The 25,363-nt window shown below is 43.5% G+C and overlaps 1 protein-coding gene across 4 annotated transcripts in view; it reads left to right on the top strand.

Moving 5' to 3' along the window:
- The window catches only part of LOC137353431 (transcription intermediary factor 1-beta-like), a 108,059-nt gene extending 85,972 nt beyond the window's left edge, over window positions 1-22,087 (top strand). For 3 of the 4 annotated variants that reach the window (XM_068019717.1, XM_068019719.1, XM_068019720.1), the window contains 8 exons: window positions 340-412; window positions 3,697-3,745; window positions 5,053-5,239; window positions 14,682-15,013; window positions 16,105-16,231; window positions 16,976-17,053; window positions 17,777-17,911; window positions 21,352-22,087. In XM_068019717.1, the coding sequence (XP_067875818.1) occupies window positions 340-412; window positions 3,697-3,745; window positions 5,053-5,239; window positions 14,682-15,013; window positions 16,105-16,231; window positions 16,976-17,053; window positions 17,777-17,911; window positions 21,352-21,582 (1,212 nt within the window). In that variant the 3' untranslated portion in view covers window positions 21,583-22,087. The other variant, XM_068019718.1, reaches the window with a different exon arrangement.
- Window positions 22,088-25,363: the final 3,276 nt, after the last annotated feature.

The following is a 25,363-nucleotide window of genomic DNA, read 5'->3' on the forward strand; positions in this document are numbered from 1 at the left end:
ACCAGTGTTGACTGGAGGAGAGGGGAACTGTTGAAGCTTGCTTCGTCACTGCACTCTTAAAATTCAGTCTTTTTGTAGTGATGTATCATTGAGTGGCATTCTGTCAGATGTAAAGAAGTCAGCCATATTTTGTACCTTTCCTCAGATGTACGCATTCATTATTCTTTGTTCCCTTGCAGACAGCATGAGACACCACCCCTCCCCACTCACGAACCTCCCTTCTAAATCAAGGCAATGGAATCCTACCTAATAATAAACAGCCACAACATGATACTTCACAGATTAGACTGAAACGTCCAGGGTAAAATGCCTTCATTATGTTTTTTGCCTTGTTAACAGCTGCCGGAGGCCAGTAGCAGCACAGAGCAAGAGGAGCAGAGAAATCGCATCGAAGAACTGCAGGGAAATTCAGGTAACTGGCACCAACGTACAGTTCTTGTTGTGGCTTGAACACAACATAAATAAAAATATCCAATATCATGAGGCCAGTCAGCTGATTAAAGATGTGTTATGCAAATCTAGTTCGTTCTTGTTGAGTAAGACCGGAATAATTTATATAGTGCTTCCCACAACCCCAGGGCGTCCCAAAGTGCTTCACAGCCAATGAATTGTAGTCACTGTTGTAATTTAAGTACCACTGCTGTCTCTCATGGGTAGTATAAGAAATAGGAGCAGGAGTAAGCCATTTGCACCCTTGAGCCTGCTCCGCCATTCAATATGATCATGACTGATCTTCAGCTTCTACCTTCCTGGCCTATCTCCATATCCCTTGATTCCCTTAGTGCCCAGAAGTTTATCAATCTCAGTCTTGAATATACTCAACGACTGAACATCCACAACCCTCTGGAGTAGGGAATTCCAAAGATTCATAGCCCTCTGAATGAAGACATTTTTCCTCATCTAAATGAGCAACCCCTTCTCTTGAGACAATGATCCCCTCGTTCTAGACTGTCCAGCTAGGGAAAACAGTCCCTCAGCATCTGCCCTGTCAAGGCTTCTAAGAATTTTTTATGTTTCAATGAGATCACTCCTCATTCTTCTAACCTCCAGAGAACATTGACCCATTCTACTCATCAGCCAGCCTAGGAATCAATCAATAAGGACGTTTCCATGTATTTTTGTCATAACCTTTTAAAAATTTCTTGCCATTTTCCCCATCTATCCCTTTCTGCTCATACTTCTAAAAGTTCAAGAATGTGATTGGCTCTTTGTCCTTTTTCCATTTCATCCCTCCTTCCAACCCTTTTGAATGCTTCATTCGTTTTTCCTCCTTTTTCCCTCCTGTCCTTTTATTCTCAATCAATTCTGTCTGTTTCAAGGCACTGTCTCCTACTCCATCCAGTTCTTTCTTGCACCCCAAAACAGTGGAACTCTTTACACGCCTCATTCTTCCCCACCCTTTCTACAAATACAGACATTCAATACTCAAGCTTGGCATCATCTAATTACTGCCACTTCATTCACGTCACCTTCTAAAGGAACCTGGACCTGCACTTGAAGAGCTGTAACGTGCAAGGCTACTGACCAGGTAGATCAGTAAGGTGGGATTAGATTGGGCGGCTAGTGTTTTCAGGCGGCGCAGACGCAACGGGCTGAATGGCAGTTGATTCTGTCTACTCTTTTCAACCTTGGTGTCTTGTGCACCATGCCTTGGGCTTCTCGTAACACACTTTAAAAGAATATCCTGAGATGAAGGCATCGCATCCTAGGCTGATGAGATAAGACAATTATGCCAGTGATCTGATGATTGAAAATGAGACTTTCCAAGAATTTTGGAAGGGGTTCCATGTAAGCATTATGTTATGACCAGGTGAGAAAATTGTCTAGGAGTCCCTCTCAGCCTTCACCTGGTCTTACCGTAACAGGGTTTAATTTTTAACACACCGTGTTTTTAGCTCCCCCTTGGTGAATCATTGTTCACTGCTTTCCTTTATAAGGCAAAGAAACCAGCACAAACAGGTTTTCTTAGGTTTAAAGAAGAAAAGTTGACATTTATTAAACTCTAATTCAGTTGACACCTACAGATACACAAGGCGCCCACGCTAGCATGCATACGTGATACACACATGCAAATAGAGAAAGAAAAGAGCAGAAGAAAAATTTGAGGCAATATCTGAAGAAGTTTTATTACAGTTCTTTGAGATCACTGTAGAGTCCTTGATTGTAGGTAGATCTTGCTTTTTTTTTAGGGCACAGTATTCTTCTTAAACCTTGTAGGAGACTTTTCTCGCTTGGGCTTCATTTGTCTTCAGTGGATTTGGAGGCTTGTGAGAAAGAGATGGGAGCAGACAGGAGAGATCTTCTCAGTCCAGGAGAAAACTGTCTTTCTGAGTTCAAACTCTGTGGCTTGTTTAAAAAAAAAAAATACCCTGGAACAGCCAGTTAGTCATGTGACCAGCTGGTCCAACCAGTCCTGGCCTCTGTGGATTGCATCACCCCCACAAGCACTGGAATGCACTTCCCCACCTCCCTCACTGTCCGGTGATCAATATCCAGTGTGGGTTGAATGTGTCAGGGAATGGTCCTTTGTCTACACAAACATCGTCTGTTAGTATGCAAATGTTTTTTCCAGCCATGGCTGATCTGTTCAAGTAATTTCCTCGCTCCAGCAACAGTTCAAAATCAATGGTTTTGTCATATGAACAATGTGCGTCATTCTTGGCAGGTAGAGGCCTGCATGACAGTTAAAATATTCTTAATTACAGCAGCAAAGTCAGTGGCTTCAGGAGAGGAATGCAGAAAACCAGGAGCATCTCCGATGGTGATCCTTCACTTCTGGAATGTGTTATAAGAACAGGAGGAGGCTTTGAGCTTGTTCTGCCATTCAATATCATAGATGATCTGTAACCTAACTCTATATGCCTTTGCCCCATGTCTCTTAATACCTTTGATTAACAAACATCTATCCATTTCAGAGTTAAAATTAACAATTGATTTCGCATCAATTGCCATTTGCGGAAGTGAGTTCCAAACTTCTACGAGTCTTTGTGTGTTGAAGTGTTTCCTAATTTCACTCCTGAAAGGTCTGGCTCTAACTTTTAGGTTGTGTCCTCTAGTTGTAGATCCCCAACCAATGGAAATAGTTTCTCTATATCTACCCCATCTGTTCCCCATATATCTTGAAAGCTTCGATCAAATCTTAACCATCTAAATTTTAGGGAATATAACCCTAATTTGTATAATCTTTCCTTGTAATTTAACCCTTGGGGTCTAGGTATCATTCTGGTAAATCTACCCTGCACTCCCTCCAAATCTAATATATCCTTCCTAAGGTATGGAACCCAGAACTGCTCACATTACTCCAGGTGTGGTCTAACCAGGGCGTTGTATTACTGAAGCATGAATTCTACCTGCTTGTAATGTAGCCCTCTAGATAAAAAGGCTAGCATTCCAATAGTCTTTTTCATTATTTTCTGTACTTACCCATGACATTTTAACAATCTGTGTACAAGGACAGGAGCAGGCTATTCATCCCCACAGCAGAACATTAGGGGCTTTGCTTTCTTAAATGCTCTGTAATTGTTTTCAAAAAGAGTGTATGTATAGTTTAGTAATACAGTTAAGTTTTAAGCTGTGCACATGGAGTATTAACCACTTCCGTTCTGCTGGTGTATTCTGTAGTAAAGTAAAATATAATTCTGTATTTATTATTTAAACAGCTTCTTTGACCAGTCGCATTTGTCTTTACCTGTTTAGAGTCTGGACGCATCCCTTTGCCATGTACCTTGAAGCACAATGGTGGCAGGTAAGGATCGGTATTTTGCAATCTGCTTTCCCAATAAATCAGTTTATAAAGGCAGGAAGATCTGTTGGAGAATAGAACAACAAACTATACTTTGTAAGGCATTTAAAATATTCCAGTTTGAGGCTCAGACTCACTTTTTAAATGGGTTGCTTTCTCCATTTCCTTTGTCACCTCAATTCCCCTCCAGTTATTTTCACTTTTCTTCGCACTCATGCTGGGATTTGATTTCTATGGTTGTTGCTCATCTTCTGATAACTTGGGCAAGTGGCTATTTTTCATGCATGAACCTACATGTTCACTGTTATCTGGGCTTTTGTCTCAGCTGAGTCCCATCTTGGCCTTGTTTGGTTTTTATACAAATGCAATTTTTTGGACCAGGCAGCAGTCAGATATCAAAACCCAACGACTAGGTGTACTGTACTGTCCCTGCTCCTCACTGGCTTAGTTCAGCTAATTCATCATAGCCTCAGCCCTGGCATCGGACCTTGCATATTCTGATCTGTATTGTTTTAGTTTCACATTGGCTTTACCAAATGAGCCATGGGCAGGGAAGATATTTCCCATCTCTTATTCTTTCCACATTATTCACTGTTCCTCAGCAGCAAGCACCTTCCCTGGGCACTAGGAAACTATCTGTTAAGAGGTGCCCCACCTCTCTTTCCATTCCCAAGCTTCTGCTTGGTGCCTGCCCACAGAAGGTGATACATTTTGCATAGAAGATCGATGGCACCAATGTGCATAGTAATATTTCAGTCTGGGTTCACAATGCACTACACTGTTTGCATGAATACTGTTCGGTGTCAAAGGCCGAAGAAGTTTAAAATCTCGCGCCAGTTCCTAGAGAGCATAGTCCACCACACAAACCTGACATTAAGCTCACACACTCAGTCTGACAAGCCACATGTTGACTGACATTTTCATATTTCCAAAATCATTGATTCAGTAGGGGGTTGCTCTTCTGAGGTTGAGACAGGACAGAGGGAACTTCAGTCTGCATCTCGCATGCAAATCTGACCTGGGAGTTCTTGACAAAGACTGAGAGATCAGTACGGGAATCATTTCTGGTCCCTGCACCCAGTCCCATAGGTGAAGGCAGACCCAATGTAGAATGCCAGCATATTAATGGTCACCCAGATACAGAGGTGAAAAGACAGAATATTTGCTCACTGCATCACCCAGCCTCAGAGGCGAAAGGATATTGCTTCAACTCGCTGCTGCACCATCTTCAATTTCTCACATTTCTAATAGTGGTGTTTTCTAGTTTTGGTGATATTGCATAAAGATGTGTGCTTTTCTTTCAATTTTAGTTCAAACTCCCGCGTTGAAACCAAATTGAGGACAAAGATCCCATACGTGCGCTTAGAACGCTTACAAATCGATCTGTCCACTGACACCGAGCTTCCAACCTTCAAACTGTTACCAGGCACTGGCCAGGATGAGTTCAGCCTGATCGTCATTGAAGGAGATGGCTTGCCTATGAATCCATCCTTCAGGGTACTTGTTTTAACTCTTCCTTACTTAGAATGACAGAGTTTGCAGCCTAACAATCTCATTACATTCCACATATGTTTATCTGTTTTAGATTCATTTTGAGCTGTGGCAAAAAGAGAGGTCTGCTAAATTAAATGCCTTAATTTTTAAAGTTTTTTATGATGAGGGCTATTAAATAAATCCACTGTCAAGCAACAATAGCAGTGCTGTTCAATACCTCAGAACAGGTTTACACATGTGAATTTTTCTGAATTATAAAAACGCCAGTAGATCGCAACAAACTTGTCTCTTTCTGGTGGATCGAGCCACCTTGCCAGGTGCCTCTTTAAATGAAACCATTTTAACTTCCCTGCCCTGAGAAACATTAGAGGCATCAATAGTTTTAGCAAATTGACTGAAATGTACGAGAGAGAATGATGCATTGCTTTTAAACATCTGCACAGGCTAGTTGGACCCTCAGTAACATTTCTGACCCTGCGCACACCTTTGTTCCTGATTCCAACACTCTCCAGAAACACAACTACTTGATTCTTTTACCTTCTTGTTCTGTCTCCCTCATTGACATTTAATGGCCACTTATTCCATAACTGATGTTATTGGGTGACGAGGTTCTGCCTGACTTTCCTCATTACTCATCATTTAACGTGGAATTTAGATAGCAACAGTCACCTCTTCATAGATCATAGAATCATACAGCACAGAAGGCGGCCATTTGGCCCATCATGTCTGTGCCGACTCTTTGAAAGAGCTTTCGAATTAGTCTCACTTCTTGTTCATTCCCCACAGTCCTGTGCATTTTTGCTTTCCAAGTGTTTATCCAGTTCCCATTTGAAAGCTGCTATTGCATCTGCTTTCTTTGAGGCAGCACATTCCAGATCAGAACAACTCATTATGTAAGAAAAAATTCTCCTCATCTCCCCTCTGACTCTTTTGCCGGTTATCTTAAATCTGTGTCCACTGGTTATTGCCACCAGTGGAAACAGTTTCTTCCTATATACTCTGTTAAAATCATTCATAATTTTGAACACCTCTGTTAAGTCTCCCCATAACCTCCTCTGTTCTCAAGAGAATAATTTAAAGCAAATTTATTTCTCCACTAAATTCTTTCTTTATTCTGCTATTCCTGTTTGTTCAATTCAAATGAGTGGCTAATTGATGTTAAGCACACAGAACAGCTCTAAGTTATCAGAGGTAGACAGTATTTAAACAAGATTTTAAAAGCATAAAGAGAAGGAAAATGGGATCAGAATTGGTAACTTCAGATGAGGAGCTAGAACCAGTACGGATGAGATGGGCTGAGCGGTGTCTTTCTGTCTATAATTTCTATGATTGTGTGCCCTGTGCCTGTTCATTTTTAATTATGTATGTTGCTGCATTTATGGGAAGCTTTCTCCAGAGTGAAGAGTTTACTTGCATAAATGTCCATTTCCTTCACGCTCTTCAGTTTAAGAACAAAGAACAGTACAGCACAGGAACAGGCCATTCGGCCCTCCAAGCCTGCACAGATCTTGATGCCTGCCTAAACTAAAACCTGCTGCAGTTCTGGGGTCCGTATCCCTCTATTCCCATCCTATTCATGTATTTGTCAAGATGCCTCTTAAACGTCGCTTTCGTACCTACTTCCACCTCCTCCCCCAGCAGCAAGTTCCAGGCACTCACCACCCTGTGTGTAAAAAAAAAAACTTGCCTCGCACATCCCCTCTAAACTTTGCCCCTCGCACCTTAAACCTATGTCCCCCAGTAATTGACTCTTCCACCCTGGGAAAAAGCTTCTGACTATCTACTCTGTCCATGCCACTCATAACTTTGTAAACCTCTGTCATGTGGCCCCTCCACCTCTGTCATTCCAGTGAAAACAATCTGAGTTTATCCAACCTCTCCTCATAGCTAATACCCTCCAGACCAGGCAACCTCCTGGTAAACCTCTTCTGTACCCTCTTCAAAGCCTCCACGTCCTTCTGGTAGTGCGGCGACCAGAATTGCACGCAAGTGTGGCCTAAGGTTCTGTACAGCTGCATTGTCATGACTTGCCAATTTTTATACTCTATGCCTCAACCGATGAAGGCAAGCATGCCGTATGCCTTCTTAACTACGTTATCCACCTGCGTTGCCACTTTCAGTGATCTGTGGACCTGTATGCCCAGATCTCTCTGCCTGTCAATACTGCTAAGGTTTCTGCCATTTACTGTATACTTCCCACCTGTATTTGACCTTCCAAAATGCATTACCTCACATTTGTCCGGATTAAACTCCATCTGCCATTTCACCGCCCAAGTCTCTAACCAATCTATATCCTGCTATATCCTCTGACAGTCCTCATCACTATCCGCAGCTCCACCAACCTTTGTGTCATCCGCAAACTTACTAATCAGACCAGCTACGTTTTCCTCCAAATCATTTATATATACTACAAACAGCAAAGGTCCCAGCACTGATCCCTGCGAAACACCACTATTCACATCCCTCCATTCAGAAAAGCACTCTTCCACTGCTACCCTCTGTCTTCTATTACCGAGCCAGTTCTGTATCCATCTTGCCAGCTCACCTCTGATCCCGTGTGACTTCACCTTTTGTACCAGTCTGCCATGAGGGACCTTGTCAAAGGGTTTACTGAAGTCCATGTAGACGACATCCACTGCCCTTCCTTCATCAATCATCTTTGTCACTTCCTCAAAAAACACGATCAAATTAGTGAGACACGACCTCTCCTTCACAAAACCATGCTGCTGCTCGTTAGTAAGTCCATTTGTTTCCAAATGGGAGTAAATCCTGTCCCGAAGAACCCCCTCCAATAATTTCCCTACCACTGACGTAAGGCTCACCAGCCTATAATTTCCTGGATTATCCTTGCTACCCTTAAACAAAGGAACAACATTGGCTATTCTCCAGTTCTCAGGGACCTCACCTGTAGCCAATGAGGATACAAAGATTTCTGTCAAGGCCCTATCAATTTCCTCCCTTGCCTCCCTCAGTATTCTGGGGTAGATCCCATCAGGCCCTGGGGACTTATCTACCTTAATGTTTTTCAAGACGCCCAACACCACCTCCTTTTTGATATCGACATGACCCAGAGTATCTACACTCCCTTCCCTAGACTCATCATCCACCAAGTCCCTCTCTTGAGTGAATACTGATGCAAAGTACTCATTTAGTACCTCGCCCATTTCCTCTGGCTGCACTCATAGATTCCCTCCTCTGTCCTTGAGTGGGCCAACCGTGTCCCTGTCTACCCTCTTGCTCTTTATATACGTATAAAAAGCCTTAGGATTCTGCTTAAACCTGTTTGCCAATGTCTTTTCATGACCCCTTTAGCCCTCCTGACTCCTTGCTTAAGTTCCTTCCTACTTTCTTTATATTCCTCAAGGGCTTCGTCTGTTCCCAGCCTTCTAGCCCTTACGAATGCTTCCTTTTTTCTTTTTGACTAGGCTCACAATATCCCTCGTTATCCAAGATTCCCGAAACTTGCCAAACTTATCCTTCATCCTCACAGGAACATGCCAGTCCTGGATTCTAATCAACTGACGTTTGAAAGACTCCCACATGTCAGATGTTGATTTACTCTCAAACAGCTGCCCCCAATCTAAATTCTTCAGTTCCTGCCTAATATTGTTATAATTAACCTTCCCCCAATTTAGCACCTTCACCTGAGCAGTAGTCTTATCCTTATCCACAAGTACCTTAAACCTTACGGAATTATGGTCACTGTTCCCGAAATGCTCCCCTACTGAAACTTCGACCACCTGGCCGGGCTCATTCCCCAATACCAGGTCCAGTACGGCCCCTTCCCTAGTTGGACTATCTACATATTGTTTCAAGAAGCCCTCCTGGATGCTCCTTACAAATTCTGCCCCATCCAAGCCCCTAGCAATAAGTGAGTCCCAGTCAATATAGGGGAAGTTAAAATCACCCACCACAACAACACTGTTGCTTTTACATCTTTCCAAAATCTGTCTACATATCTGCTCATCTATCTCCCGCTGGCTGTTGGGAGGCCTGTAGTAAACCCCCAATATTGTGACTGCAATATTCCTGAGCTCTACCCATATTGCCTCGCTGCATGATCCCTCCGAGGTGTCCTCCCACAGTACAGCTGTAATATTCTCCTTAACCAGTAATGCAACTCCCCCACCCTTTTACATCCCCTCTATCCCGCCTGAAGCATCGAAATCCTGGAACATTTAGCTGCCAATCCTGTCCTTCCCTCAACCAATTTTCTGTAATAGCAATAACATCATAGTTCCAAGTACTAATCTAAGCTCTGAGTTCATCTGCCTTACCTGTTATACTTCTCGCATTGAAACAAATGCACTTCAGACCACCGGTCCCGCTGTGCTCAGCAACATCTCCCTGCCTGCTCTTCCTCTCAGTCTTACTGGCCTTATTCACTCGTTCCCCCTCAGTTATTTCACCTGCTGACTTACTGCTCTGGTTCCCACCCCCTGCCACACTAGTTTAAACCCTCCCGAGTGACGCTAGCAAACCTCGCAGCCAGGATATTTGTGCCCCTCCAGTTTAGATGTAACCCGTCCTTCTTGTACCTGTCCCTGAAGAGATCCAGATATCTGAAACCCTCCCTCCTACACCAGCTGTTTAGCCACGTGTTTAGCTGCACTGTCTTCCTATTTCTAGCCTCACTGGCCCGTGGCACAGGGAGTAATCCTGAGCTGCAACCCTGGAGGTCCTGTTTTTTAATTTACTACCTAACTCCCTGAATTCCCCCTGCAGGACCTCGTCACTCTTCCTGCCTGTGTCGTTAGTACCAATGTGTACCACAACCTCTGGCTGTTCACCCTCCCCCTTCAGAATGCCTCCTGCCTGTTCAGAGACATCCTTGACCCTGGCACTAGGGAGGCAGCATACCATCCTGGAGTCTCCTTCATGTCCACAGGAGCACCTGTCTGTGCCCCTGACTATCGAGTCCCCTATAACTATTGCTCTTCTGCACTTTGTCCCTCCCTGCTGAAGAACCGAGCCATCCGTGGTGCAACTGCTCTGGCTGCTGCTGTTCTTTTCCCCTGATAGGCCATCCCCCCAACAGTATCCAAAACGGTATACTTGTTAGAGAGGGGGATAGCCACTGGGGATTCCTACACTGACTGCTTGCCCCTTCTAGCGAGCACCCATCTATCTGCCTGCATCTTGGGTGTAACCACGTCTCTAAAACTCCTGTCTATGATGCTTTCCGCCACCTGCATGCTCCTAAAATGCATCCAATTGCTGCTCCAGCTGATCCATGCGGTCTGTGAGGAGCTGCAATTGGGTACACTTCCTGCAGGTGTAGTTGTCTGGAACGCTAGAAGCGTCACGGACCTCCCACATCTCTCAGGTGAAGCATTTTACCCCTCTAACTGACATTTCTAGCACTAATTAATAAATTAAATTAAAATAATTGGGGTTGTTTTCGTGAGAGAGAAGGAGGAGGAGAGGTGACTTAATAGAGACATACAAGATAATCAGAGGGTTAGATAGGGTGGATAGTGAGAGTCTTTTTCCTCGGATGATGGTGGCAAACACGAGGGGACATAGCTTTAAGTTGAGGAGTGAAAGATATAGGACAGATGTCAGAGGTAGTTTCTTTACGCAGAGAGTAGTAGGGGCGTGGAACGCCCTGCCTGCAACAGTAGTAGACTCGCCAACTTTAAGAGCATTTAAGTGGTCATTGGATAGACATATGGATGAAAATGGAATAGTGTAGGTCAGATGGTCGGCGCAACATCGAGGGCCGAAGGGCCTGTACTGCGCTGTAATGTTCTAATGTTCTAAATACTTATTAAATCCGTACTAAATTAAGTTACAATTAACTATATGGTCCCTCGCGCTAGATTTCTTCAATAAATATTAAATGCTAAATACAGTAATCTCCTCCCTCCAGTTTAGTTACTGCTCCGGTTTAGGTCACTTCCAAATTCGTCTCTTTTTCCAAAGCAAATTTATTTATTTTTTATTTATTTAGAGATACAGCACTGAAACAGGCCCTTCGGCCCAACGAGTCTGTGCCGACCATCAACCACCCATTTATACTAATCCTACATTAATCCCATTACCCTCTCACATCCCCACCTTCCCTCACCACCTACCTATACTAGGGGCAATTTATAATGGCCAATTTACCTGTCAACCTGCAAGTCTTTGGCTGTGGGAGGAAACCAGAGCACCCAGCGAAAAGCCACGCGGTCACAGGGAGAACTTGCAAACTCTGCACAGGCAGTACCCAGAACTGAACCCGGGTTGCTGGAGCTGTGAGACTGCGGTGCTAACCACTGTGCCGCTCTGAATAGGTTGCTCTGTTCAAATTAGTGAAAATTTGTTGACCATTGCAAACATCTTCCTTCCTATTATAAATCCACACATTAGGTGACCTTGGAGCGTAATCATTATCTTGATTGGAGACCAACTGTTCATGTGCTGATAAAACTGGACTTACAGATGCTGATTCAGTTGACGTAGAAAATGCATATCCTGTAACTAAAAAGAATAAGGTGAATCTTCATAAAACTTAACAATCAAAAAACAATTCAGTTTCGCTGTTCCTTGGCATTTGCTGCAAATGGATGTTCTGTTAGCTTCAGTGAATGGAAAATGACAAGCTGGGAGAACACAATTTTGCGAAATGCATACCCATTGTGGTGAGGAGCTGCACATTGGAATATTTCCCCCTAATTGTTCTATTGGAAGTAACTTATTAAAGTGTTGTGATAAGACCCAATGTAAATTCAGCCCGTTAAAAAGTAGGGTATTCTTAAATTGTGTTTCCTGCCTTTTAAGAAACCTGGGGAGTATGATTATGCCTTTTGGAAGGTCCTATTATTTATGCTAATTAAAGCATGTAAACCAGATTGCAAACAAGATTTTCTATTAGATAAAATGTGCATCATACTTTGTACAAGGCTCGGAAGGTGGAGACTGAGGTGTATTTTTAAAAATTTGTTGTTGGGATGTGGGTGTTGCTGGCATGATGGCCATTTATTACTGCATACTACATATTACTGCGCTGTAATATTCTAATTCTAATTACCCAACCCTCGTTCCTTCAGAAGGTGGAGATGAGCCTAATTTTTGACCAACTGCTATCTGTGTGGTAAAGGTGTTTCCATAGTGCTGTTAGGTAGGGAATTTCAGGATTTTGTCCCAGTGGCAATGAAGGAACGGTGACTATATTTCCAGGTAGAGATGAAGTGTGACTTGAAGGGGAACTTGAAGGTGGTGCTGTTCCCATGCACCTTTGATCGTGTAGGTGGTAGAGGCCGCAGGTTTGGAAGGTACTGTTTGAAGAAGCCATGACGACTTGCTGCAATGCATCTTGTAGATAGTACACGCTGCAGCCATGGTGTGCCAATGATGGAGGGAGTAAATGTTTAGGGTATAACTTGAGTGAAAGCTTGCAGTAACATATTGTTGAAGGCATTAAAAGACAAAGCTCAAAAACCAAATACTGAAGATGCTGGAAATCTGAAATACAGGCAGAAAATCCCAGCAATGCTTGGCAGGTTAGGCGGAATCTGTGACGTGTTCCGGTTCTGACAAGCAGTTGGCACCCTGAAATGTTAACCCTGCCCACCTCTCTCTGCAGAGGGTGCCTTACCTGTAGAGCGTTTCCAGCATTTTCTGATTTTATTGTGAAAGGAAGAGAGCCAAGTTGATAAATGCAGTGTGCATTACAAATGCTACAATGCCAAGTTCAGTTACCGACTTACTTAGGCTGCTGCAGTAGTGCTACGACTGACCTCCCTCATTAGGGCCAAGGAGGGGAAAAATGAAACCGGGTTCTCACTCCTGATGGTTCCCTACTGACACCTGTTGCAAAGTGCACGTGTGAATAACAGTGGAAGGCAGAATGATGCTCAGCCGTAATGCCTGCTGTTCAAATACCTTAACACTCACTATCTAGGCTAGTTCACAGGTGTGGTAATGTGCCTGGTTCTCATGGACTCATACCCTAACCAACTTTGATATCTGAGTGGATGAGCTTGGGGGCAGGAAGAGGGATGGAGGGAAGAAAGTTGTCAGAAGGGAGATACCATATAAACTGTGTCTCTGTATGGGAAGCATTCCTTTTACACATCAGTACCCAGGACTCCTGGGTGTTATGTTGAGTGACAGACTTCTTGGAAAGTTATTTCCCCTTTCTCCAAAAATTGTATGATTAACTCATCTGAATCGACAGATTGGTATTTGTAGCAAATATTCTATAGCTGGATGGACAGTACATTTAGTGGTTCTCAAACTTTCTTGGTTGAAGGGCCCATTTTCAAATGGATTAGAAATCACAGACCCCCATCTAAATTATGATACATATAGTACTTAAGTGAAAGTTCTGCATGTGAAGAGTGTTTTAATAATGGTTTTTAAGAAAACAGGTATTTACGGTTGTGCTGCTGTCAGTGCTCCTCCATATGTGCTCCCCTAGATGATACAGCCAGCCCACTCTGCGCTGTACTTTCGGTGACTGTACCCTGCTCCTGCCTCCTGGCTCACATTTTTGCATTATTTCGCTGTTCCCCTGGAATGTTTCTCCAGACCCCCAGGGTCCATGGACCCCAGCTTGAGAACCATTGAGTTAATTGAAGCAGTACAGACGGAGGGCTAGTATCCTCATAAACTTCTACTTGTGAATATTGTGGGAATGTGAGCTGGATTTTTTTCATCATTTGTGAAATCTTTTCTACACTTCAAAGGCTTGACTTTTCCAATGAAATGTTCCAGCTGATGGCTTCTTTGTGAAGCTGAGGCACGCATCATACTCCACAAGTACTACTGCAAAACTCCAGTAAGCACAGGCTCACTGAGGATCCGGGGTGAAGCCTGGAGTGGTGCAGATAGTAAGTGCGGAGTCAAATCAGTGCTGCTTCAGCTATGAAGATGCACACTTGCATGCTCGGTGAGGCAGGGATTGACTTCCCCTGTGTAGTCTCATGGTGCTGCATGAAGTAGCTGTCTGTTAAGTTATCCTGCTGTGTGATACCAGCAGAGGTATCTGTACACTGTGCTCTGCTACACCGTACCATGCCTGAGGGGAAGAGTAGTTGAAGGGAACCAGAAAAAGAAACTGGTGGTTCACAAGGCAATGTATAACAAATAATTAGGAAAATAGGAACAGGAATAGGCTATTCAACCCCTTGAATCCACAATTCAATCAGATCATGACTGATCTCAACTCTTATTTATCTGCCTGCCCTTCATAACCCATAATACCCTTGCCTAACAAAAATCTTATTAATCTCAGTTTTGAAATTTTCAGTCCTCCTTCCAGCCTCAGCAGCTTTTTGGGGAAGAGTTCCAGATTTCCAGTACGCTTTGTGTGAAGAATTTCTTCCTGACATCACCTGGATGGCCCAGCTTTAATTTTAAGGTTATCCACTCCACACCCTCACCCCCCCCCCCCCCCCCCCCCGTTCTGAATTACGCCCCCACCAGAGGAAATAGTAACTCTGTTTCTAACCTGCAGGCACCGACTCTGGAGAGCACTCTGACACCACCAAACTCGGCCTCTCCCGCATCAGAAACTGAAATTGAATTTGTGTTCAGTGAGAGGACTGAGATAGCAAACAAGCGTTCCCACCACCCCCTGAGCCCAACGCCTTCCCCCAGTGAAAAGTCGCCTGGAAGCATACCGGACCTCAAGGCGTCTCCGCTGTGCAGCGTCGGTGAGAAAGGTGAGGAGTCCGATGAGGTCATCTGTGTCGTTTGTGGAAAAGGAGGCGAGTTGCCATGTTGTCGACGTTGCTTGAAGATGTTTCACATTGACTGTCACGTTCCTGCTTTGCCAACTATGCCCAGGTGAGTCCAACACGAAAGAGGTTGAAATAATAAGTGCTGAACAGCTCCTTTGATCTAGCTGATTAAGGCAGTGTTGAGCCATATAGCTCAAGCTGAATATGTAAGTTTCAATCTCCACTCAGTGCTAGGTTTGCTCTTTAGCCCATCCTCTTGAGCACTTTCCAGCAAACATCATAGGAAAACAATTAGAAGCTAAATTCATGGCTGGCTTTCTCCCTCCCTGCAATGCTCCAGCTTTATTTATCTCCAGCCAACTCAGCACGGACTAGGACTTAATTCCTAGCTTTACCAATGATGAATGACCTGTCAGGTGTAGTAGAGGAGAATTGCCAGCATCCATGGCACAGTACCCAGCAGCAGCAGTTGTTGGTAGAGGAGCGAGTATTTGGAAATCTATCTAGAATGTATTTCAGGTGTCATACCTTATTACAGTGGCAAAGCAATCTTACAATGCTGGGTGTTACTGAACTGCAACCTGAATCTGAGGTGCAAATTTCAGTCGGCAAGGTTCCCTGGCCAAAGAACAAGTAAACTGAGTGACCTCAGGCTGTGTTTTGTAGCCTTATAACAGGCCAACTTAAACACAACTTCTTTAGCAGAAACATTATACATTGCATAGAATTTACAGCACAGAAGGAGGCCACTTGGCCTAACTGGTCCACATTGGTGCAAGTGCTCCACACGAGCCTCCTCGCTCACTCTCTCCTTTTTGTCTCACCCTATCAGCATATCATTCTGTTCCTTTCTTTCTTATGTGTTTATCAGATTCTTATTAAATTCATCTATGCTTTTCACCTCCACCACTCCCTGTGGTTCTGACCACTCTCTGGGTAAAAAGGTTTCTCCTGAATTCCTAGTTCAGTATTTCCTCACGTGTATAACCTCTCAGTTTTGGTATTATCCTTGTAAATCTTTTTTGCAGCTTCTCCAGTGCCTCTATATATCGCTTTTTGTAATTTTCAGAAGTGTCCACAGCACTCTTTGTATAGTGCATTATGGTGCTCCTGTCATTATAAAATATATCATATCTTGACCAACACCATGCTAGTATTACATATTTTAAAAAAATTCATTGTTTCTATTTTCTGCAGTGTTGAATGGACATGTTCGATATGTGTAGATTTGGCAGTATCTGAAATACAGACTGAAAGTTCACCTACAGCATTAGAAAGCAGCAGTGGTACTGCAGTGGAGGGCCTCGGTACCCTTGATCAGCGGGTTTGTACTAAAACTAGAAATACATATTCATGTGATGTATCAGCAGTATTCGTGTTCCACTGTGTGATTTGCTCATATTATAGTTAAATTAGTGTGCGCTACAAATGCACTCAGACCTGAATGTCCCCGGTTATAATCTCAGTTCCTACTGAATTAGCTGCTCTTAACTAAGGGCAACAGTTTTCCCTGAGCGGCCCTTGACGAGGGTAGTGAAGACGATCGCAATCCTGTGTAATCCCGCTGAAATAAATTGGGTGAGAGTAGGATTGACTCGGTTGTGGTACATTCCATTGTCAAACTATTCACTGACAATCATGGGCTTGCTGGGGAAGAACAACTACTCTGGAAAGCTACCAGTCCAACCATTCCTCGTGTGTGTGCCTGACGGTGAGTTTCAGCAGGCTGTTGAGCAGCAGAGGCCAGGGACAGAAATATCGACCAAAGTTCCTTCTCTTGAAAGCTGTCCAGAAAGTGCAGAGGCGTGTGCAAACCGAGCGAAGGTGACGCTTGAAATCAGTGACGAGTCTGCCAACATTCACTGGTCGAGGATCACACACTTGGCCCAGTATCTGTGGAACCGCAATACAACATTAGTCGCCCTTCGAAAGGTTGTTGGGGGGAGGTGAAGGGTTATTTGCAAAACCAAAGCAGTGAAATCGAGAGTCTGTACTCTGTGTTGGGGGTGTGTTCGTGTTTATACAGTGTTGCCAGTTTTGTGTGTCTCATTGTGGCATGTTTTTACAGAAATGTGAATGCTTGTTGCTGCTGCTGCTCTCTCATAAGATGAGTCAGGCCCTCCACAACCCCAGTGGTCTCTCTCAAGTAAGTAGTTAACTAATAGGTCTTCAGTGAGCTCTTTGTGTGACATTCCCTTGCTCAACTTGTTTAATGAAGATGTCAGATATATCTATCTATAATACATGAAGAATCTGTCAGTGTGTAGCACTCTCGTCTGCTTTCAAGCCCCACTGCAGAGGCCTGATCACATAATCCAGACTGACACTTTCAATACCAGTGCTGAGGCAGCGCTACAATGTCGGAGGGGCTGTCTTTAAGATGAGACATTAAACCAAGGCCCTGTCCTGCCGTCACGGGTGGATGTAAAAGATTCCACGGCCGCTATTTCAAAGAAGATCAGCTGATTTCTTCCAGTGTTCAAGCCAATATGTATCCCTCAACCAGCATCACTAAAATAAATTATCTGGCCTCTTTATCTTATTGCTGTTTATGGGACCTTGTTCTGCATAAATTGGCTGCAGTGTTTCCTGCATTATATACTTTAAAAGTACTTAATTGCCTATAAAGTGCTTTGGGGACATCCTGATGTTTTGAAAGGTGTTAATTAAGTGCAAGTTACTTTTCTTTATGTCTGGATGCACTTTCAGTCAGCTTTTTGCATTATGAAGCCAACACTTCAACTATAAGCTACCCTTAAACAAATTCTCTCAATTCTTACTTCACCCCCTCCACTTTCCAAGGCACTTGCTCAGTCTACTCCCCACCCTGGACCCAAGTCTAACCTTGCTCTTGTCATTTCTGTTGCAGTTGAAAAATCAGCGAGTAGATCTGTCTTCCATTAGAGCAAAACTTGAGAAGACAAGCTCAACCTGTTACTCCTCACCTGATGAGTTTGTGCTGGAGATACGATTAATGTTTAAGACATTTGGCAAACTGATTCAGGTAAGAAGCCCAGATAGTTGTTTCCTGTTGCTTCATTTTCTTCCGGTTCATTTATTTGTGCTTCCTGTGGTCAGGACAAAGATGTAAACGCTTCTCACTCCCTAAACCCCTCCCTACTCTCTCTGCTCCTTTAAAACACTCCATAACAAACACGTCTTTGATCCCTCAGCTTCCTGTCTTTGGCTTGGTGTGGCATCCATTTTCTTCACATCTCCGAAGTGTCATGGGTAGTTTTTTTATGGTAGGTGCTGAAAAAGTGCAAGGTGATCTGAATGAACAGAAGAACACTTTTGCATTTGTGTCAGAAATGGAACAAATTGGAAGCTAACCTGAATAGACTGAAAACCTCAGTGTTTGAAATACATCATTACCTTTCCATTTCCTACAATCTAACCTTCTGGCCTTTTCAGTGAAGTTAGTAGATGCAGATTCATTTGCAAGCAGGCAGCACGCGGATTCGCAAGCAGTTCTTTAAAACTTATCTAGCGTGTCTGAACATTTGTGATGGTCTCTGCTCAGTGGTAACACTCTTGCCACCAGATGAGAATGTTGCAGGCTCAAGCCCCACTGCAGAGACTTGAGCACAAAATCAAGGCTGACACTTAAGGTGCCACCATTCAGGTGAAACATTAAATTGAAGCCCGGTCTGTCATCGAATAGAATCATAGAAGGTTTAAGCTACAGAAAGAGGCCACTTGGCCCATCGTGTCTGTGCCGGCCGAAAAACACTCCACCTATTCTAATCCCACCGTCCAGCATTTGGTCTGTAGCCCTGCAGCTTACGGTACTTGAGGTGCATATCCAGACTCCTTTTGAATGAGTTGAGGGTCTCAGCCTCAACTACCCTTTCAGACAGTGAATTCCAGACCATCACCACTCTCTTGGTGAAAAAGTTTTTCCTCATCTCCCCTCTAATTTTTCTACCAATCACTTTAAATCTATGCCCCCTTGTCACTGACCTCTCTGCTAAGGTGAATAGACCCGTCACCTCCACTCTATCCAGGCCCCTCAAAGTTTTGTACATTTCAATCAGATTTCCCCTCAGACTTATCTGTTCCAAGCAGAACAACCCCAACCTATCCAATCTTTCCTCATAGCTGCATTTTTCCAGCCCTGGCAACATCCTCGTAAATCTCCTCTGTACCCTCTCTGTGCAAATACATCCTTTCTGTAATGAGGTGACTAGAACTGCACACAGTACTCAAGTTGTGGCCGAACCAATGAGTTAAACAGTTCCAGCATAATCTCCCTGCTCTTATATTCTATACCTTGGCTAATAAAGGAAATGATTCCATAAGCCGCCTTAACCACCTTATTGACCTGTCCTACTACCTCCAGGGATCTGTGGACCTTCATTCCAAGGTTCCTCACTTGCTCTACACTTCTCAGTATTTTCCCATTTATCGTGTATTCCTTTGCCTTGTTTGACCTCCCTAAATGCATCACCTCACATTTCTCCAAGTTGAATTCCATTTGCCACTTTTCTGCCCATCTGACCAGACCATCAATATCTTCCTGCAGCTTACGGCTATCCTCCTCGCTATCTACACACGGCCAATCTTTATGTTGTCCGCAAACTTCTTGATTATGCCCCCTACATTTACGTCCAAATCAGTAATATACCCCACAAAACGTAGGGGACCCAGTACTGAGCCCTGCGGAACGCCACTGGAAACAGCCCTCCAGTTGCTAAAACAGCCGCCAACAATTACCCTTTGTTTCCTGCCACTGAGCCAATTTTGTATCCACCTTGCTGTATTTCCCTGGATCCAATGGGATTTTATTTTTTGAACCAGTCTGCCATGTGGGACCTTGTCAAAAGCCTTGCTAAAATCCATGTAGACCACATCAACTGCACTACCCTCATCTATCTTCCTTGTTGCTTCTTCAAAAAATTCAATCAAGTTGGTCAAACAAGATCTTCCCTCAAGGTAGATATGAAAGATCCCGTGGCACTATTTTGAAGACTAGCAAAGGCTGTCCTGGTCAATGTTTAATCCTCAATCAATGTCACATAAACATTATTTGGTCATTATCACATTGCTGTTCATTTGGGCTTGCTGTGTGCAAACCAGCTACTGTATTTCCCAATACAGTTGCCATCGTGCCTACATGTAAAAATATTTTATTTGGCACTGAAACACTTCTGGACGTTCTAAGGTTGTGAAGAGTGTCATATAATTGCAAGTTCTTCCTTTATTTCTTTCTCAAACATTTGTTAACCTCAAGATCGGAATGCTGCAGGGTGTCTACATGTGACAAATTAATTGTAGCAAATGAGCAACTCTGAATCTTCAGTTGTTTTTCAAGTCACTGTCTGATGACTGCAGCAGAGGTAAAGAATCGGAAAAACCAAGAGATTATTAAACAAGCCTGCAGAAAGGTTATTGGCAGAAGAGTTTGGAGAGGCTGCCCAGGTCCCTGTAATTCACTATCAGTCCCAGTGACAGATGGAGATTACTGAGGAGAATGTACCTGAAGATGCTGGGATTGCTGGCACAGCCCTTTGGTTACTTATCCAAGTGACCATTTTTCCCAATGAGCTTGGCCACTGAATGCCAACAAGCTTTTAACCTTGGAGTCCACCGCAGCAGACTCCAGACCTGACATATATGTATACACTTGCCAGCAGAAACCCTAGGTGATTAATTTGTTTCTCCCATCCCCTTAGTCCAGGAGTCTAAGGCCAGTTGTCGTGGCCAACCGGAACCCAGACTAAAATCTGCCAACTCAGCACAGACCTGGATCTTCCTGGGATTTGCAGCCGAGTTCCTCCCTGAATAGTGCATTGGCTCCTGGTCCGGCAGTGCCTCAATTTTTGGATATCTCACCCTTGTTTTCATATCCCTCTATGGCCTCTCCCCTCCCTATCTCTGTAACCTCCTCCAGCCATACAACCCTCTAAGATATCTCTGCTTCTCCAATCTGGCCTCTTGTGCATCCCTGATTTTAATTGCTGCACCGTTGGTGGCCGAGCCTTCAGCTGACTGGACCCTTCCTAAACCTCTCCGTCACTCTACCGTTCTCTCGTCTTTTAAGACTCTCCATAAACCTACTTCTTTAACCAAGCTTTTGGTCACCTGTGCGAATATCTGCTTATGTGGCTCAGTGTTAATTTTTGTCTTAGCACACTCCTATGAAGCATCTGAGGATGTTTCACTGTGATAAAGGCACTATATAAATAAAAGTGATTGTGGTGTCCACTAAATCATTGGATAACCTGTGGGATTTATTTAAACAGAAGAATTTTTCAAAAGGTTATATTTTTTATGAAGCATCATTGATCTGAAACGTTCATTCTGTTTCTCTCCCCCTCTCCCCAGATTCTTCCAAACCTATTGAGTATTTCCAGCACATTCTGTTTTTATGTTCAGCTGGTCCTTTTTTGTGTAATTACAGTAATTTACAAAGCAATTGTTTCCTATTGAACTTTTTTGAAGGACAAGAAGGGGGTGGCCGAGTCTGTGATGATGCTCCAGTCGTTCTTTGAGGAGAGGTTGACTGTTGTCTTCAGTGGCAAAACCTTTGCCACGCCCTCAGTGGATGTTGCGGAGTTGGAACTGGACAGCAAACACTGTGACCAAACTGACACAAAGGAGCCGGCTTGTTCTACAGACGATCCTGACAGCAGCCCGGTGCAAGCTAAAAGACGGCGGCTTGATGAAGACTAGCTGCTTTGGATGGGAAACTTGCGTTTATAGACTCATAACTTCAGATGAATGGTTGACAACAGATTTGAGAGCTGGCCACTCAGACCAATCTTGTTGAAATGACTTATGTTCGACAAATCTGTAAATACACAAAAGAGCCCCGACTGTGTCCAGGTATGCGGTGTGCTGAAAAGACTCTAGTGAAAAGTATAAACCTGGGCTCGGGAGATAACCACATAAAAAATACTTTTCAGCTTTCGTCCAGTGTTGGGTTCTGGAGAACTAGTGCAGAGATATTTTGTTTTCTTGGTCCTGGGTTTACTGAGACTTTTACAAGCAGAGTTCAGAGCCAGAGATGTGTTTTTCTATATGTAAACTGTATGTAATAAAGAATTCGATAATGTGTAATATACATTGTCTGTATTTCATGTTGAAATTCATACTGGATCGTAGTAAAACAGAAAATGAAATAAACTCATTTCTCTGAGGGGGCATCCTACATCTCAGTAATAAAAGCTTGAAAAAAATCCACCTATATTGGAATTTCTGAACACTTCATTTCCTAATATTCACTCTCTGTTCTCCCCTCCTGTCCTCTACATGTTTGGGATATGGTTCCAAGTCAACCACTTGAACCCTAACAGTTAGTGTTGGCACAGGAGCATTAAAGGCAAGCTTGATGCTGTTCCCTCACAAAGGATGGGATGGAGCTCAGATTGTCAGGGGGAGCTGGAAGCCACTGGTTCTCCATCCACCCAGTACTAGCCAGAGGAAACACTGGGGCCAACTGCTGCCCCTGATGGAGATGAGCCAGATGAGCTTAGAAAGGGATGGAGCCAGGGATCCTCATTTCTGTCTGCATCATTGCACGTAGCCTGCGAGATAACACACACACTACTGATCCGCATTTCGATTGCAGTTAGCATTTTTAATGCGGCGTGCTTAATGGAGATTTCTTCAGTTGCTTCCAGTCCCCCCTCTCAGTTAAAGGGAGCAGCAGAATCTCCACTCTCATCCCTTTTCACTGCTGCTTACATTGTGCAGCATGGCTGCAAATATGTTTGCCACAGCATATATTTCCTTAGCCCGCATCCTGTCTGACGTTAATGCAACTTTAGATTTTCATGAATAAAACGTAGTGGTGGGTAGATTTTTTGCTATCCAATATTGTAATTAAAATATGAAAAGGAAAGTCTTTCACATGGCAGCTGTGGTCCCACAGACGAGCAGTGTGATTAATGAGCAGATAAGCTGGTTTTGGTGGTGGTTGAGGAAGGAATGTTGGTCTGAACACTGGGAAAATGCAATGGTCGTCTTTGACAGTGTACTACGAGATCTTTTATGTCCTGAACAGGCAGACGTGGTCTTAATTAAACATGGTTTACTAAAAGCTAACATAAAAGTTCCAATTCTAGACCTAACATTGTAATAATTCAGCAGACAACAACTTGGTGTTCTTGCAAGAATCTTTGGAGAAGATATCACAAACTCAAAAGAGCCATCTGAAGTCAGTGTCTATCTTTAACCATATCCCTTTCACACTATTGTACAAAGTCAAGATCTACCCCTCAGTCTGGACCTTTAATAACATCCCTTCGCTCCATTGCTGAATTGGTAATGCACCGCCTTCTCCCTCATCTTTTCTGAAACTGTTAAATTCAGCATTGTTGAGCTCCCAGCCTTTTTCTAGCTGAAGCCAAGTATCTGTCAAAGCTATGGCATTACATGGGACTCTTCTCTCCAGACAGAAGTCTGAGAGGTGACCAAATAGAGACCGTTTAAACTTTTTAAGCGGTTTGATAGGGTAGATGTAGAGATGATGTTTCCATTTGTGGAGGAATCCAAAACTAGGCAGCATAAATATGATCGTCACTATTAAATGCGTCACTGCTAAAAAAGAGTGAAAGGAATAGACCAAATAATTACAGGCCAGTCAGTCTAACCTCCAGTGGTGAGCAAATCTTTTGTCATTTAGAAAGGCGTGGATTAATCGAGGGTAGTCAGCATAGCTTTGTTGGAGAAGGCTGTGTCTAACTTGATCGGTACCTCCTTCAAAAAAAGTCAAAGGTTGATGATGGGACTGCGTTTGATGTCGTCTATATGGATTGTAGCAAGGCTTTTGACTAAGTCCCACATGCTAACTGATAAGCAAAGTAAATAGGATGCAAGGGAAAGTGACAAGTTGGATCCAGAATTGGCTCAGTTGCAGGAGTCAAAAGGTAATGGTCAATGAATGTTTTTGTGATTGGAAGGCTGTTTCCAGTGGGGTTCCGCAGGGGTCAGTCTTGGGTCACTTTTTGTGCTATCTATCAATGATTTAGACTTAAATGTAGGGGGAATGATTAAGAAGTTTGCAGGTGATACAAAAATTGACTTGATAGTGAGGAAGAAAGCAGTAGACTGCAGGAAGATATCGATGGAATGGTCAGGTGAGCAGAAAAGTGGCAAATGAAATTCCATCTGGAGAAATCTGAGGTAATGCATTTGGGGAGGACAAACCGGGCGAAGGAATACACAATAAATGGTAGGATACTGAAAAATATAGAAGAACATAGGGATCTTGGAGTGCCAGTGCACAGAACCCTGAAGGCAGCAGGACAGCGGTTAAGAAGGCATACAAAAAACTCACTTTTATTAGTCGAGGCATAGAATGTAAGAGAATTTTAACTATGAAGAAAGATTGGAAAGGCTGGGATTGTTTCCTTTGCAACAGAGGAGGCTGAGGGGAGATTTAATTGTGTACAAAATTATGAAGAGCCTAGATAGAATGGATAGGAAAAGTCTATTTCTCTTAGAGAGGGCAATAACTAGGGGGTATAGTATTAAAATAATTAATAGAATTAGAGGGGAGTTGAGAGGTTTTATTTCGCCCTGAGGGTGGTAGGGATCTGGAAATCACTGTCTAAAAAGGTGGTAAAGGCAGAAACCCTTATTGCATTTTTAAGTATTTGGATATGTACTTAAAAATATTAATTGAGAAAACATCTATCTGCTTTTTGCATGGGAGGGAGTTCACATTTCCACTGCCCTTTGTGTGAATAAGTGTTTCCTAACTTTGCTCCCGAATGGTCTGGCTCCAAATTTTCAGTAGATGGCTGGTTTGGGGATGAAATGAAATCAAAAGTCTGCAGTTGTATGTGACATGTGCTTGACAGCAAAAGTCACTGATAAGCAATAAAGAGCAGGAATGCTGGCAAACATTTCGGCTTCTCCTTCCCCTGCCTCTGCTCCACCCGAACCCAGTGGCACTAAGGCCAGTTTTTTCCCCAGGAGGGATCAGGCAACTTGGCTGAGGCCTGGGTGTTTTCACCGTCAGCATGTTCATTTACCCATTCATCCAGCAGGCAAAGTTGTGGAGCATCTCGTGTACTTGTCAAGAGTGAGCACAAGTGTCGGCCATGGAAGAAGGAATCACAGCCTCTTCGGTGAGTTTGTCAGTTCGAACAGAAAGGTCCTCTGGTTCGATGTCTGCCGTTCAGAGAATTAGCAACCAAAAAGCAGATTCTGGAAATACTCAACAGGTGCGGCACAGGAAATGCAGGCAAGTCAGCTGTAAAAAGCCATCCTCGGGATTGTAAGATATTACAGATGGACATCATTTAAAAAGGAACAGAAGAAGGGAAAGAAGGAAAAACCTAGCATTTATATAGCGCCTTTCACATCAGGATGTCCCAAAGCACTTTACAGCCAATGAAGGACTTTTGAAGTGTAGTCACTGTTGTACGAAACACAGCAGTTATTTTGCCCACAGCAAGCTCCCAAAAAACAGCAATGTGATAATGAACAAATAATATGTTTTTGT

Source organism: Heterodontus francisci, chromosome 41, assembly GCF_036365525.1.
Source record: "Heterodontus francisci isolate sHetFra1 chromosome 41, sHetFra1.hap1, whole genome shotgun sequence".
NCBI lineage: Eukaryota > Metazoa > Chordata > Chondrichthyes > Heterodontiformes > Heterodontidae > Heterodontus > Heterodontus francisci.